The sequence below is a fragment of the Chrysemys picta genome, chromosome 2 (genome assembly GCF_011386835.1).
Source record: "Chrysemys picta bellii isolate R12L10 chromosome 2, ASM1138683v2, whole genome shotgun sequence".
In the NCBI taxonomy this organism is placed as follows: domain Eukaryota; kingdom Metazoa; phylum Chordata; order Testudines; family Emydidae; genus Chrysemys; species Chrysemys picta.
This window is the reverse complement of record NC_088792.1, coordinates 177,991,983-178,006,888: the sequence shown is the minus strand read 5'-3', so window position 1 is coordinate 178,006,888 and position 14,906 is coordinate 177,991,983. Positions and strand designations below refer to the sequence as shown.

General features: G+C 43.7%; 1 protein-coding gene across 11 annotated transcripts in view; it reads left to right on the top strand.

Annotated features, from left to right (window-relative positions):
• NEDD9 (neural precursor cell expressed, developmentally down-regulated 9) overlaps positions 1-11,419 on the top strand; it is a 133,408-nt gene extending 121,989 nt beyond the window's left edge. For 4 of the 11 annotated variants that reach the window (XM_005305192.5, XM_005305190.5, XM_042860549.2 and 1 more), the window contains 5 exons: positions 1,358-1,459; positions 4,216-4,317; positions 4,938-6,158; positions 6,616-6,705; positions 8,876-11,419. In XM_005305192.5, coding sequence (XP_005305249.1) covers positions 1,358-1,459; positions 4,216-4,317; positions 4,938-6,158; positions 6,616-6,705; positions 8,876-9,385 — 2,025 coding nt within the window. In that variant the 3' untranslated portion in view covers positions 9,386-11,419. Of the gene's footprint in view, positions 1-1,357; positions 1,478-4,215; positions 4,318-4,937; positions 6,159-6,615; positions 6,706-8,875 lie in introns of all 11 variants that reach the window. The other 7 variants (XM_065584959.1, XM_042860545.2, XM_042860547.2 and 4 more) reach the window with 6 other exon arrangements.
• Positions 11,420-14,906: the final 3,487 nt, after the last annotated feature.

The window sequence follows — 14,906 nt, the reverse complement described above, 5'->3', positions numbered from 1 at the left end:
ATCTTAACTTCCTTACATCAGCCAGGTTGAATCTGGCCCAGGCTATTCAGGAATGACACCAGCCCCCTCTGCGGAGGAATTCAGCAGCTGTTTAACGGTGCAGAGGAAAATGCCACAAAACACGTAGGACAGGAAGTGAAGAAGAACAGTGTATTCCATTGAATTTGCAGGGAGAATAGAGATCTGCAGAGTGTAAACATCAGGGACTCAGTCCTGCAATCCATAGTTAGGCAAAACTCACAGTGGGATTTGGCTAGGCCACTGGGACTTACTCCTGTAAAAAGTGTTGTTTGATCTTTACCAACAGTGTGCTCAGGAATTCTGTTTAATAGCTCACCTACATTTACAAGGAAAATTAAGTGACCCTTGTTCACAATTCTCCTCAGCTGAACCTGAAACCATTTCTTGTACAATCCTATGACATTCTGTCATTGTGTGTCTTTGTTCTGCTGTATATTTCTTTACTGGAGCTAAATTGTACAGACAGAATTTAGAGTATATCACTATTTCCACTATAAACACTGTTTTTCAGGGAGTTATGTAACAACATTTCTTTTAAACCAAACTATACTGAACTCTTGCCATGCAGATGGTTGTCCCAGATGTAAGGTATTTATTTTTAACCACATTTTATTTGAAGTAAGTGTGAGCAGTTTACTTACTTCAAATAGACATAAGCAATGTCAATTCTCACCATCACAGAGATGTTTTGTCACGTAGTGTAGTTCAAGAACAGCTTAAATTTTCCAGTCTGTTAGCTGCTAATGTGGACTAATTACACTTAAGCCCCAAGAGTAAATTTCCTGCTTTAGCATCTTCCATTTAAAGGAGCTTCAAAGCCACAACAAATGCTCCATTGTTTAGGACTTGCTCACACAAGTAGTCCTGCTGAAGTTCCTGGGCCACTCACGTTAGTAAAGGTTGAAAGATTAGGATTTTAGGCCCAGATCCTCAAAGGTATTTAGGGACCTAACTCTCGTTGTAATCAGTTGGTACCTAAGTATCTCTGAGGCCAAAGATTAGGATCATAGAGCCTGATCCAGCAAGGAATTGAGCACCAGTCGAGGTTATTCAACTCCTTAATAAAAAACTACTGCAGGAGCATTTTATACCAGTGGCAGAGCTGCTCAAAGAAGAAATAATGGTTTCATTGTAACCAATAAGTATAGTTTTGGAATACACTTTAAAAAAAACATCAGACGTCTGTAGGGACTTTCATTAATAAAATTGCCAGATAAAAAGTGTAGAAGTTAATAACACTGGAATGTTTGTGTAGAGAAGCATATCCAATTACAGACAGAACATGCTGAGTGCCTCAAGTAATTTTGTTTTCATCTCCTTCTCTTTTAACCCACAGGTAGTAACTCCAGTCAGGACAGGACAAGGTTATGTTTATGAGTTCCCTTCCAAATACCAGAAAGATATCTACGATACCCCTCCAGTTCGTCCTTCCCAAGGGGTACGTACCAATAAAACGGTCAGCGGCATTGAAAAGCTACAAAAAGTCTTTCCATTTTATCTGCAGTTGAAGTGCAGGAGACATTATGTCATTCCAAAGTGAAAATATTTTTCAATTAGGGCAGGTCTACGCTACCGCTTATGTCAAAATAACATGTTTTCAGGGGTGTAAAAAAGCCACCCCTCTGAATGACTCAAGTTACACCGACCTAAGTGCTGACGTGGACAGCGCTATGTAGGTGGGAGACGCTCTCCTGCCGACACAGCTACCGCCTCTCTCCTGTCTGCATATAGGGTCGTCACCAGGCATGCTACAGCGGTGCGTACTCCGATGAGATGTCCTTTTCTATGTCATTGTGCACAAAATGCATTTGATGTTAAGATCTGGCAGTACACAAACATCAAAATCACATTTACTTGCCAAGGGATACGATTCATTGTTTCGGTCCGACAAAATACCCAAACAGAATAAATATGTTGCCAAAGAAAGTGTTTTCTCCTTCTGTTATTGCACAGTTGGCACTAGTTTACTTAGTAAGAGCACAGTTGTCCCCTGTACTAGCTACTTCCATGGAGGAGATTGTTCTTACCAAATGTCCGCTAGATTATTTTCCTGATACTGGATTGGGCCCCTACTCCTGAGAATAACCAGGGAAGTTGGCCCCCAAAGCCCATGAATTTCCAGGATATAGAAACCCAGGAACTATGCACTCCCTGTCTGCTCACCAGGGCCCCTTGACAACACAGCTTCTGCAGGAAATGTGAAACTAAAGCTCCCCCTCAGCAGACGCCCCTGACGTACCCCTCAGCATTCAAAACTGCCAAGGCACCAGAGTCACAAATGACCAAAACGTGGAACAATCATCATGCCATAATGGACAGATTACAGTGTTTGTTTTAAGTATGTTTCCTCACTGTATGCATTACGTAAACAGGTTTTGTGAGATTATAACCCAGGCGGCTCGAAGACGTGGGAGTTTGGCGTGAGAAGTGGGAAGGAGATTTGGAGGGGAAGGAGTGGTTCCTGATTAGGGTTCTCCCAATAATATTAATTCTGGAAGCCGCATAGAAATTAATTCAGGCCCAGGGCTCTGCTCTACCCCTCCCCTAGTACAATTAACATAATACCGGTTGTCCCTAAAAAAGATTAATTCAGGCCACTCCTACCTCTCTGCAAGATTCCATTGCTCCTGCCCTGCCCCCGCAGAGGTCCTTGCTGCATTGAGAGCCCTGACCCATGCTCCTCTCTAAGAAGCAGAGAAAGCAAGCCCAGGAGATGACCATTGTTTTCCACTAGAGGAGGGGGGAAGTTGGAGGGAGTGAGCTGGACCAGCACACTTCTCACAGCAAGGAGAGCCCACCCCCCTTGAAGAACCCAGCAGGTCAGGGTTCTTGCTCCCCAGCCCTTCTTTAAATAATGTGTGGGTGGGGGGGGGCAGTCTGCTCACTCCCTATTCATCCCTCCCCACCCCAAAAAGCTTGTTAGTTCCTTGGCTCGCTTCTTCCCTGAGACCACTTGCCTGCTCGTCAGGGACAAGGAGCAGAGAAGAGCAGGAGCCCGAAAGCTGCCAGAGGAGAGTCTCCTTTTCCTTTCTCCACCCCTTGCTGTTGCTGCCTGTCCTTGCAGTGCATCACCTGAGAATGCAGTGCAGCAGGACAGGGAGGCAGAATCCTCTGTAATGCAGCACCTACCACACCATGCAGTACACTTAAAAGGTCTGGTCCCTGCAATCTTCTCAGCAGGGTGGCCCACATCATCAAGTGGGGCAATGGGTACATAATCTGACAAGGTCAAGCATTAAGTCTCAAAGGTTTTGGGAGCGAGTGACAATGATGCCACAGAGAGCAGCTATTCCCCCCACCACCACCACCACCACCACAACCGTTGCCATCTTGGAGATACAAAAACCCAGGATATCAGGAATGATCCTGAGCCCCTAAAGCTGGACAGCTGGCAGTGTATACTGAGCACCCTTACAGATTTCCCAGTACAGCTACCTCAAAAAAGGGTGATCCTGGGTCCCTGTGCCCCCCCACCACCTCCCACACTGCATGTATCAAATCTTGTGAAGCGTACCTGCCACTGTGGCAATCTCTTCTTCTGTCTCCACCCCAGTAGAGCTCTGTCATGATTCAGTCCCCTCTGCATCTGTAAATAAGAAGAGGATGAAGGGGTCCTATGTGCAGATCTTGATTTAACTTTGTGACTGGAATTCAAATGAAGTGTTTCCATTCAGAAACTTCATCTGGCCTGCCCACAGTCCACACAATCCCACTAAAGGGAGCTATCACAAGCATATTTGTCTCTCAGGGTACGTCTACACTACCTGCCGGATCGGCGGGTAGCGATCAATCTATCGGGGATCGATTTATCGCGTGTAGTGTAGACGCGATAAATCGATCCCCGATCGCTCTCCCGTCGACTGCTGAACTCCAGCAGTGTGAGAGGCAGAAGCAAAGTCGACGAGGGAACCACGGCCGTCGATCCAGCGCCGCGAGGACGCGAAATAAGTAATTTTAATTCGATCTAAGATACGTTGACTTCGAAGTTGCGTATCTTAGATTGACCACACACCCCCCCCCAGTGTAGACCAGGCCTCAGTGCCCACCCTGCAAGCCTCCACATACACAAAAGCGAAAGCCCTGCTCTTCTTCTTCCTTCTATTTCAAAGTAAATAAAATGTGAGAGAACTCATCTGAAATCACAGCTATCATGGGATGGCTCTATTTTCTGTAACAGGTTTACTCTCTCTTCAGATATATGACGTTCCCCCTGCATCAGTTAAGGGGCCTGTGCATCCAGTCCCAATGGGAGAGGCAAAAGCTCAAGGGGTGTATGATATACCTCCTATAAAAGGGGTAAGTCTGATGCAATTTCAGTGGATCATACATGAATTTTCATGTCAGACTGAAGACGTGTTTAGACATAAAAGTGCATATGACACTGAATAAGGGTATTGAATTCTAGTACTTTAAACATTCCCTCAGGCTTTTTACACATTCATTAAAGCTTTGTAACATAATTACTAACTTCATGTAGGGTAACTATAAATTAGAGCTGAAGCTACATTTAGGAGAACCCTTAGGGTGACCAGAAAGCAAGTGTGAAAAATTGGGACAGGGGGTGGAGGGTAATAGGCACCTATATAAGACAAAGCCCCAAATATCGGGACTGTCCCTATAAAATCAGGACATCTGGTCACCCAATTCCCCCTCCCACTCCCCCGCTTATAAAAGATTTAATGTTCATTTTGATGGAAATGAACATTGTTTAATTAGTAAGAAAATTGTGACTTCATGAAATCCAGGGTGAAAGTCTGGCTCCATTGAAGTCAGTGGCAAATCTTCCATTGAATTCACTGTGGCCAGGATTCCCTACCCTCTCTGCCTTTCCCCTGAATTTTAATTTAATGCTAGTTCCATTGAAGACGTCTTTGCTATTTTACCTTTGCGCTCATGGCTTGCTTTCTGCATTTCAGATCTATGATGTTCCTGCATCTGCATGCAAAGAGGATACAGGGCTGAGGGAAAATTTGCTGGATTTCCCTTCTTCAGTGAACCATAATGCAAGACTAGAAGGAGTGTATGACATCCCTCCTCCCACTACCAAAGAACTTAGCAAGAAATTTACCTCTGACGTCCCTCTACCTAATGATTTATTGTCATGCAAACATAGCCTATATGACATTCCAGTGAGCCATCAAAATCAATTTCTTGGTCAGCAGATTGCTCCTCAGAAGGATGTATACGATACCCCTCGTGGAGTTCCATTTCCTGGACAGCAGTCGGGATTCAGCAAAAGTCTAAATCCAGAGGGAAGGGAAGGTGTGTATGATGTGCCACCACAGACTACACAAGACACTAAAGGATTGAAAGATGTGACAGATGGGATAAATAGATTGTCTTTCTCCAGTACGGGCAGCACTAGGAGTAACATGTCTACATCTTCCACAACTTCAAAGGAGTCTTCTTTTTCAGCCTCGCCTTCTCAGGACAAACGATTAATACTAGATCCAGACACAGCCATAGAGAGACTTTATTGGCTTCAGCAGACAGTGGAGACTGTGGTCTCTAATCTCATGGCCTTTGTTAACACAGACTGGCGGTCTTATGGGTACATGGAGAAAAATATCAATGAAATCCACACTGCCGTGGAGAAAGTAGAGCAGTCATTGGTGGAGTATCTTCAGTTTGCAAAAGGAGCAACAGCCAATGCTTCCTGTCTCTCAGAAATCAATCTCCATAACAAAATGAGAAGGGAGCTGCAAAGACTGGAGGATTCTCACCAGATCTTAACCCAGACCAGCCATGACCTGAATAGTTACAGCTGGTCATTGAACATCTTGGCGGTCAACAAATCCCAAAACAAATGTGATGATCTAGACCGATTTGTTATGGTGGCAAGGACAGTCCCAGATGATGCCAAGCAATTGACCACCACTATCAGCATCAATGCAGAGATGCTATTCAAACAGGTATCAAGCAGTTCACGTTTAAAGAATGTTTCAGAGAACATTATGAACACAACTGACTATGCATACAACAGCCCCCAGAATCAGTTGTTACACCACAGAGAGAAAACTCAGGACCACGGCAGTTCTTTGCCCCCATTTCTGAGTAAAGACCAGCATCCCCCTGGTATCACTAATGAGGGCTCTGAGAAGAGCTGGATGGATGATTATGATTACGTTCACCTACAGGTAAGCGAGCCAGACACATTGTTCTGCTCAATGCAGATTAAGATTTGTTGCATGCTCCTTTCTGTAAGAACCCGTCATGACAAGACAGGAAGCAGACTGTCATATCAAGATACACTTGAAATTACTTTTCTTTTTTTTTAATGGATGAATATCAAAAGTTGCCTAAGAAACTTCATTCAGCCTAGACTGCACATTGGGTACAGATTTTAAAAATTAGTTTGAATCCCAAGAATGGGATTCCCAAGAATGGGATTCAAATGGGACTACTCTACATAATGGCTGTAGCCTATCACCAACATAACATTGTCCGTTTCCTCTTTGTTCTTTTGTGGGTGTGCTACAAATTAAGGTGGCAATACAAGAAGGTACATTTGCCACACTGTCCACGGGCATTTAATCATTAACTTTAGAGAATTACCGTTTGACACAATATCTATTTTTATCTTGTGCCAAACAGGGAAAAGAGGAGTTTGAAAGACAACAGAAAGAGCTTCTAGAAAAAGAAAATATCATCAAGCAGAACAAGATGCAGCTGGAGCATCATCAGGTATGTCCAGTCAGACACAGCTGTCAGACTTGGAAGGCAACGTGCAGGCCATTTTGTACCATGAGATGTGTCAGCCGAATAAAAGAGAAGGAGCTCATCTCTCAGCCACTTAATGGCGGCTTAGCAACAAAGGAGGCAAGGGTGTCCACTCTCCCCTCAGAGTCGGAGGGTTAACATGCGGGAGAGTTTCCCACCATCCTCTCTTATAGATTTTCTTCAGTCCTGGAGGCACTAAAGAAAACAGGAACCTCTATGACAATTTAGCCCTTTCAGACTCTTGGAGATAGCCTGGGAGTCACCATCGTCATCTCGTTCATTACCTTGTTGCCATTAGATAGCAAAACTGCAGCTCTTCCTGTGTATTTGAGAGAGATCTCCTCTGCTGGGAAGAGATCTGTCCCCTGAAAGCACATTCAAACATGTCTGTTCAAGAGGTTAATTCTTTTTATAGCACCTAGAAGCCCCTCTGTACTAGGCACAGTATATACACATAGGCTGCATCTACACTACACACCACTGGTGATAGCATGTAGGGGATATGAAAAGCAGGCTCCATCCACACTGGCTGAACCTTTCCCAGCTGTCTCCCCCTGCTGGCAACTTTCCCTGCTGCCTCCCTCCGCCCGAGTCTTTCCATGTGGTGGGAAAAGGCTCTAGCAGCTGAGAGATGGCAGCACCTTTCCCCAGTGCCTCCTGGCTGCAGGCGTCTTTCCCTGAGGTGGAGAAGGGCTCCAGCAGCGGGGAGCTGGTAGAGCTTTTCCCTGCAGAAGTGGGAGGGGAAGGCTCCAGTCATGAGCAGGCAGCGGGACACTACACTGCTAAAAACAGCAGTGTAGATAGGGAGGCATGGCCTGGGCAAGTAGAGAGCATATAGGGTGTGCACTTGTATACATACCCACACCCTTCAGGTGTGTCTTTACTCTATTTGCCAAAGCCCAGGCCTCATGGTCTACGCTGCTATTTATACCTGTGCTGGGGGGCTACACACATATATACTCTACCCACCACCAAAAAGAAGCATGCAGCTTAGACATACCCATAGTAAGAGACAAGTCCTCTTCCACAGAATTTATATAGGAGGGGAAATAGAGGCACAGAGCGGTGAAGTGACTTTTCCAAGGTCACATAGCAGGGAAGTGGCAGAGCCAGAAACTGAACCTCGGTCTCTTGAGTCCTAGTCCAGTGCTGTATCCACTGGCCCACACAGAATACAAGTATAGGTTATGCACACCCCCTGTCTAAATACGTACATCACTACATTAAAAAAAAAATCTTAGTATAACTTTAAAATTATTTTTTAAACACCAAAAAGATCAGGAAACAAAATGTTAATGCTGTCATAGTAATAGTAATTCGCCAACATGCTGACATAAAATGTACAATTTTCATAAATATAAAATATTAACAAATTTAGTAACCAAAAATACTCCATATGTGCAATGTGCGAGTGGTAACCTTGATTTTTGCATTTCCTGACTTGTGAGCATTTAAAGCTGTAATCTTAACATAACATTAATGTAAGGTTTTCTATTTAAATTTCCCTGTGTTTTTGTTTGCTTGAAGAGCAATGAGGAGCTCAAAGATTAAGGTTTGATAGCTCATGATCATGCATAGATAGAAGTGTCAGCTATTTATCATAGGAGAGATTCTCAACTGGATGGACAGCAACTGTTTCTGACTCTGTAGTGTCCCGATATATCAGTTCTTAAAACCATTATCTTTTTAGATATAGCAAAGCTTTTTTAGATTGTTATGACTTCTCTGGTCCTGTGTAGTTGGACTCATGGTAACTAAAGCACCTGATTTTACAGGAAGTAGGGGCCAAAGATATCCCAATAAGTTTTTAGAAGTCTTCAAAAATGTCTACAGTAGTTTTCCTATATGTGACATATACAGATATACATGATGGTACACTCTGGTATAAAGGATTAATTGGCTCCCACTTAGATGAGCTATGTAAGTTACTTGTGAGTAACATACCCAAACCAAATCATTTATACACTATGGGGATAGTATTTAGAAACTGTGCTTGCAGCTAGTGTACAGGGTATTAAGAAATCAGTGTGAAATGTATTTGCGTTTATCAAAGGCAGGATAGGTTTGTGAATTATAACGAGGTGATGTGATGTGTTAATAGTTCTTTGAAGAGACTCTTCTCTTTGCCGTTCAGATCAATCAGTTCCAGCAACTGGAGCAAGAGATCACAAAGCCTGTGGAGAATGACATTTCAAAATGGAAGCCGCCTCAGAGTCTTCAAACTGCAAGCAGCACTGTGGGCTCTCAAGACCGAGAGCTGCTCTTCTTTTATTCTGACCAGTGCGAGACTCATTTTGTGTCTCTCCTAAATGCCACTGATGCCTTTTTTAACTGTGTCAGTGCTGCTCAGCCACCAAGGATGTTCGTCGCTCACAGCAAGTTTGTCATTTTAAGCGCTCACAAACTGGTGTTCATCGGGGACACGCTCACAAGGCAAGTGACTACTCAGGATATCCGCAGCAAAGTGATGAACTCCAGCAACCAGCTGTGTGAATTGCTAAAGAACATTGTTATGGCAACCAAGATGGCTGCTTTGTATTATCCCAACCCAGCTGCCCTGCAGGAGATGGTCGACCGAGTAACAGAACTGTCTCATCACGCACAGCTGTTTAAACGCTCTCTGGTACAGATGGCATCATTCTGAAACAAACAAAATGGAATCCAATCAATGGACAGTAAAAATGATTTTAAAAAACTGGAAATATGTCCTAGTTTATGTAAATGTTATCAATTTTTGTAAATATTTTATATGAAATATTTTAAATACATTTTTATGGATTAGAAAATCTAAAATTCAGGGATCTGGGGGTATATCTGTTTCCCTATTATGTTTTTAATATACATATATATATGTATACACTGCATATATGTATATGTTGCTACATTCCATAAGACACCATTATGTAAGCACCTTAAAAGTATGCATCAGTTAAGTGGTGCATATCACTGTATATACTGCCTGGTTTTCAATATATCCGTTAATTGGATGCTGTCACATGGACAAGGCTGGCAAATCTATTTGTAGCAATTCATGATGTAGATGTAATAGTTCTAATGGAACCCCAATCCCTTCCCAGAACCTACTTGATTTGAATTAATTTAGTAAAAAATTAACTGTACCCTCAATTTTATTTTGCATACAGGAGTCATTTTGAGCAGTGTATATATATACGTTACATAACAGACAATAAACCAAGGCTCAAACCAGCGGGGCAAAAATCATCCTCATATTGCATGATAGACAGAACCTCCTCACGAGGAGCAGGAAGGATTGTATATATTTAAAAATAACGTCTTAATACCACAAAATATTTTAAAAACCTGGAAGAATTCCCAACAATATAAATTCACATATGTTTATCCCACCTTTCCTTGCATTTGCAAATAATGATATCTGTCAGACTTTAAAGATGTATTTTTTTTTTTGCAGACCTAGGGACTTACTCAGAGTTGCTGAATGTCCCTAAATCTTGCTGACATCAGTGGATTCTGAAGGTACACAACATCTCCCAAGATCAGGCTTAAAGAAAAGGCATGGCATCATAATTCCCCATGAAAAGGCTTAATTTGCCATCAATTTTGGAACATCTGATTAAAACATCTGTAATTTTAGAGGAGAAAATAGCACTTATCTCTATGACAAATTCTTATGAATCATTTGCACTTTTGCAGCTCTGAGCTTCACTCAGATTTTGGACTTTTTCCAAATTTTCCTTCCCGACCTACGGACACACCATGGGTCTCCTGGGCTACATAGTCACCAAAGCAACACCCTGTATTTAAAGGGGTAATTCCATATGTAGTGGACACAACAATGACTTGACCACAGGTCACATTACATGACCACTCCTAACTGTGGAGTAGTGGCAATCAGGCTCCAGGGAATGAGGTCCAGGTGATGCTCAGTGGACTTCTGATTTAAAACAAAAATATTGTTACCCAAGTTTCCTTGTGATAATTCAGGCTACAGTCCCAAGTCTTTATATATTTCTGAGTGTTTGCATAAGAGACCAGCCTGGTGGTAAATACAAAATCACACCATGTAGAATACCTAGTCAGGAGGCACTTAAGTAAAGTCTTTCTTCACAAAAGGATGTCTGGTATTTTTGTTCCAGCCTATGTCTAAACACGTTCTCCAGTGCATGCCTCATTGCAGTGCATTTGTTTATCTTGGATAACAGAACTGCTTAACCAGCAAATGAAGTTATGCTTTCCTAATACATTGTCTCAGAGTGATGACTGCTCATCACTGAGAGTTACCATAATGTTGTTTCCAGAGGGCTCCCATTAAAGCCAGTGGGAGTTCAGAGGGACTTCAGCAGCAACAGAATCATACCCAGCACTTGCATCAGATATAATATTGAAAGCTCTTCTCCGTTTTACAAGAGGAGAGGAATAATTATCCCATTATAAACAAAATAGGATTGCCAAAAGATACCAAAGAATCCACTTGAACCTGTTTTGTATTTGTGTTATTTGGGATTTTTCTGTTTTTTTCCATTGTAATATTTTTAGAAAGTGACAAAGTGTTTTAAACTTAGCCATCATGTCAATCACTTTTGAGTTTTCAAAAGGGGGATTCCTTTTATGGCAAACTTATATTATTATTTACTTGTTACCTTGTAGAGAGTATTTTTAAAATCATTAAATATACAAAGGCTTTTTTTTTAAAAAAAAATTATGTTAACTGGTTTTATTCCTCCTTTGCAATTCTCTATGAACTGTGGAAGCAAATGTTCCAGGCTAAAGCTGTTGTGAGACAGAGTGCTTATGTTCCCGCACTCTGTGTAGAAAAGTCAATGAAACAGTAATTAAACAAGCTGCTATCAAGAAAGAAGAAACTAACTAGAAAGGGTTTAGGGGAATTTGGTCTGTAGTGATCATTCTTTATAGGGTGAAGTTCAAATCATCCATAGAAAACCCAAGTAGACTGGCTTTTGTATGAGTAACCAGTGTGGAGATTGAGGGGGTGATGAAAATCTCTACTAGTCCAGAGGAAGTTGGTGGAGCACTTGTGCAATTGGCCTGCAGCGGCTACCATGCCTCATAGATTATAAAAACAGCTACAGGCTGCTGCTCTCCTCATCTCCCTGCAGGGTTTATGGTCAGTGGATGCACAGTATTTGTGGGCCCATTTGGCCACTTCCCTATTTCATTCATGAAGCCCTGGTGTATCATCCCACAGAGACTGCAGATGTGTAGCACTGTTCTATGGAACAGGTATAATCAGAGGGAGAGGACATGTCCTCTCAGCTTTATACTATCCTGTTAACGTACCCATCAACGCAGCTGCAGGACTCATTCCATCTCATGCCCAATTCTATCCCTGCCCTCCAATCCAACTTCTGTGATTACATCTATGCTCTATGCCACATGAAAGGCTGAAGAGCCACTCCTCATAGTCTGTATTCCCCCAGCCCCAAGCAGGTGGAACCATAGCAGTTCAGCTGTGGTTCAGGCCTTGCATGTCTGGGGTGAGGAGTCAAGGGCCCAAATGACTATGTGGCTTTAAGGATCAAAAATTCCTCTCCAAAAGTTATGCCCTATTGGTGCTGACGGGCTTGCCTCCCACTTACATACCTATTGAGCTTCATTGATTGTGAGGATGAAAGCAGAAGCAGTGTCTTTGTTTCCAAAGTTAGGAAAGAATTTTGCACCTTTCTGAGAGCTACTTTCTGGAGTGTGACAACAGTTGGCTGTCAGTAAAGAAAGTCCCATCTTGTGTGAGTGCAAATTAATGCCTACTTCAGCTTACTCCATTCCTTGCAAAATGAAGAGGTTGCTTCTATGCACATTTGATTTAGAAACCTCTGGGTTTGGTGGATTTGAACTCCGTGATTGGTGCAGGCAATGCCTGTTTTGATCACAATCTATAAGACGACTCCACCGTATTCTGCTTCTAAATTTAAAAAACCTAATAATAAAGGGATTGGATAACTGAAGGAATTGGAAAGGGGAGCCACAGCCTTTTATGTCTGAGTCACTGTGTCCCAGGACAGCAGCAGATTAAGCTGCTGCCATGTGACAACAGCTTGGTGGCCAACATGAAATGGTTTCTGGTTTCTAATGAATAGATGCCACATCACAAAACAAAAATGCTTAAACACATCTAGCTCTTTACCTCAGAGCCCTGCATAAACATTAATTCACAAAAAACATTTGGCATTACTCACCTCTTAAGTTCAGCTACTGGAGGGATAAAGAGCTACAGTACTCCAATACTGTTCATTCCGGTTTAGAGACGTCACCAGCTCCAGGGATATTCTTTATTTTTAAAATGGAGGATATTGCTAGCAATATTTTAGATCATTGGACCTCTGAATGACCCGCTGGCTGGCAATTGCAGCACAGGCATTGAGGATTAAATGGACCAAGAGGCTGACTCACACCCTCAATATTAAACATGATCTTGTTTGTGAGGCTGCTTTGATGACCTCTGCTGCCCATGCTGAAGGTGAACTTGTTGCCAAACTTCATTGTCAATCTAGCATCTTTGCTGGCTGTTTTAAAATTTATTTTCCCTGTAGAAGCAATGAAAGAGCGGCCATATTTTTGTGAATGCCTTGTACACCCCCATATTAATGTTCTGCTTCATGTCATGGTTTTCTCTTGGGTGGGCTGTAGCCTTCCGTTCTCTAGACTCTCTCACACTCTCATCTCGTCACTCTAACCAGCATTCACCAGCTTTTCCCATTGCTCTGATGGCATCGTTCTCACCGCTCAGTTTCCCACACTGGTGCACTGTCTCTTTCTATACAAAGTGCGAACACCAGTTAAGGCACTGCCTCTCTGTGCATCTCACCCCTCTTCCCATATGCATTCTGCACAATTATCACACCTTGCTCCTCAGCTTGTCTCCTACTCCTATTCTCATCTTCATGCCTGTTCCCCATATTGCTTCCTTTGCCAGGAACATCATCACTCTGTGACAGTAGCCAGGGTATAATCTGGACTGTTGAACAGTGGTATCCCTTTAACTCTCTAGCCTGGGGTGCCTTTAACACTGCTTTGCTGTCAGAACAGCCACTCCTGGTCTGTTCACACAACCTTCAGGATGCAAATTCACTCCCAGCTAAATACATGAGACAGTCACTCATGAATTGCATACAGGGCGACACCCGTAAATTCTTAGTCCCAGACTTTCCCCCAGAAATGTGCGTCTTGTACTGTCCAGCACACAACTGAACAATTCAAGCTCATTTCATCAAAGAAAAATTATATATGCACTCAGGGCCGTCCTTCCCCATACGCAAAGTATGCGGCTGCATAGGGCACCAGGAACTTTCCTGGTGCTCCAGCCCCTGCGCCCCAGCCCCACCCCGCCCCTGTTCTGCCCCAGCCCCACCCCACCCCCACTCCATCCCTTCCCCAAAGCCCCTGCCCCTGCTCTGCTCCACCCTGCCTCTTCCTGCCCCAGCTCCGCCCCAGCCCCGCTCCCACTCCCCTGAGGACTGAAGCAGGGCCCGGCCTGCACTCCCTGGCAGCAGGAAGTGCAGCGGCCTGGCCCCAGCCACGCCGCCAGTGAGTGCTGGGGAGTGGTTCCCCCTTGCCTCCCAAGCCAGCCCCCCACGCAGAGGCTTGGGGCCCCACAGACACCCCCACAGGGGGGGCTGCGTAGGGCCCCAGAATAACTAGGGACGGCCCTGTATGCACCAGCCTTGTTATCTCACATCTCACTGTGACAGAGTGGGGATTTCCCCTTGTTATGTTGTATGTGAGCCTATGTGAATCTTACTGTTTTGCATGAATGCTGTGTGTGCTTCAGTTTCTCTGTGTATTGCACCAATGTCTAGGTGGTGGGAATAAGGGTGTGTGACTTTTGCAGGGGCTGCTCCAGCTGCCTGCATGGATGCTATGGGCACCCCTTCAGCCCTGGGTCCCAGCAAATCTAATGCTAAGATTACAAAGGCGACAATGAGGCAATGGGGCTCAGGCTGCAGCTTCCTCTCCCCACACCCGGGGTCATGTAGTAATTTTATTGTCAGAAGCGGGGGTTGGGTGCAATGAAGTTTGAGAACCCCTGGTATAGATAGTCAGACCTCCTTCTTGTGAGCCAAACATCCTTACCATCCTGCCCAAATACTACTTTCATCCAGTTTCCCAGTCTCCTCCTCCACAACTTTCCCTTCCTCCATGTCAACTTTTATAATATTGAGTTTGTAAGA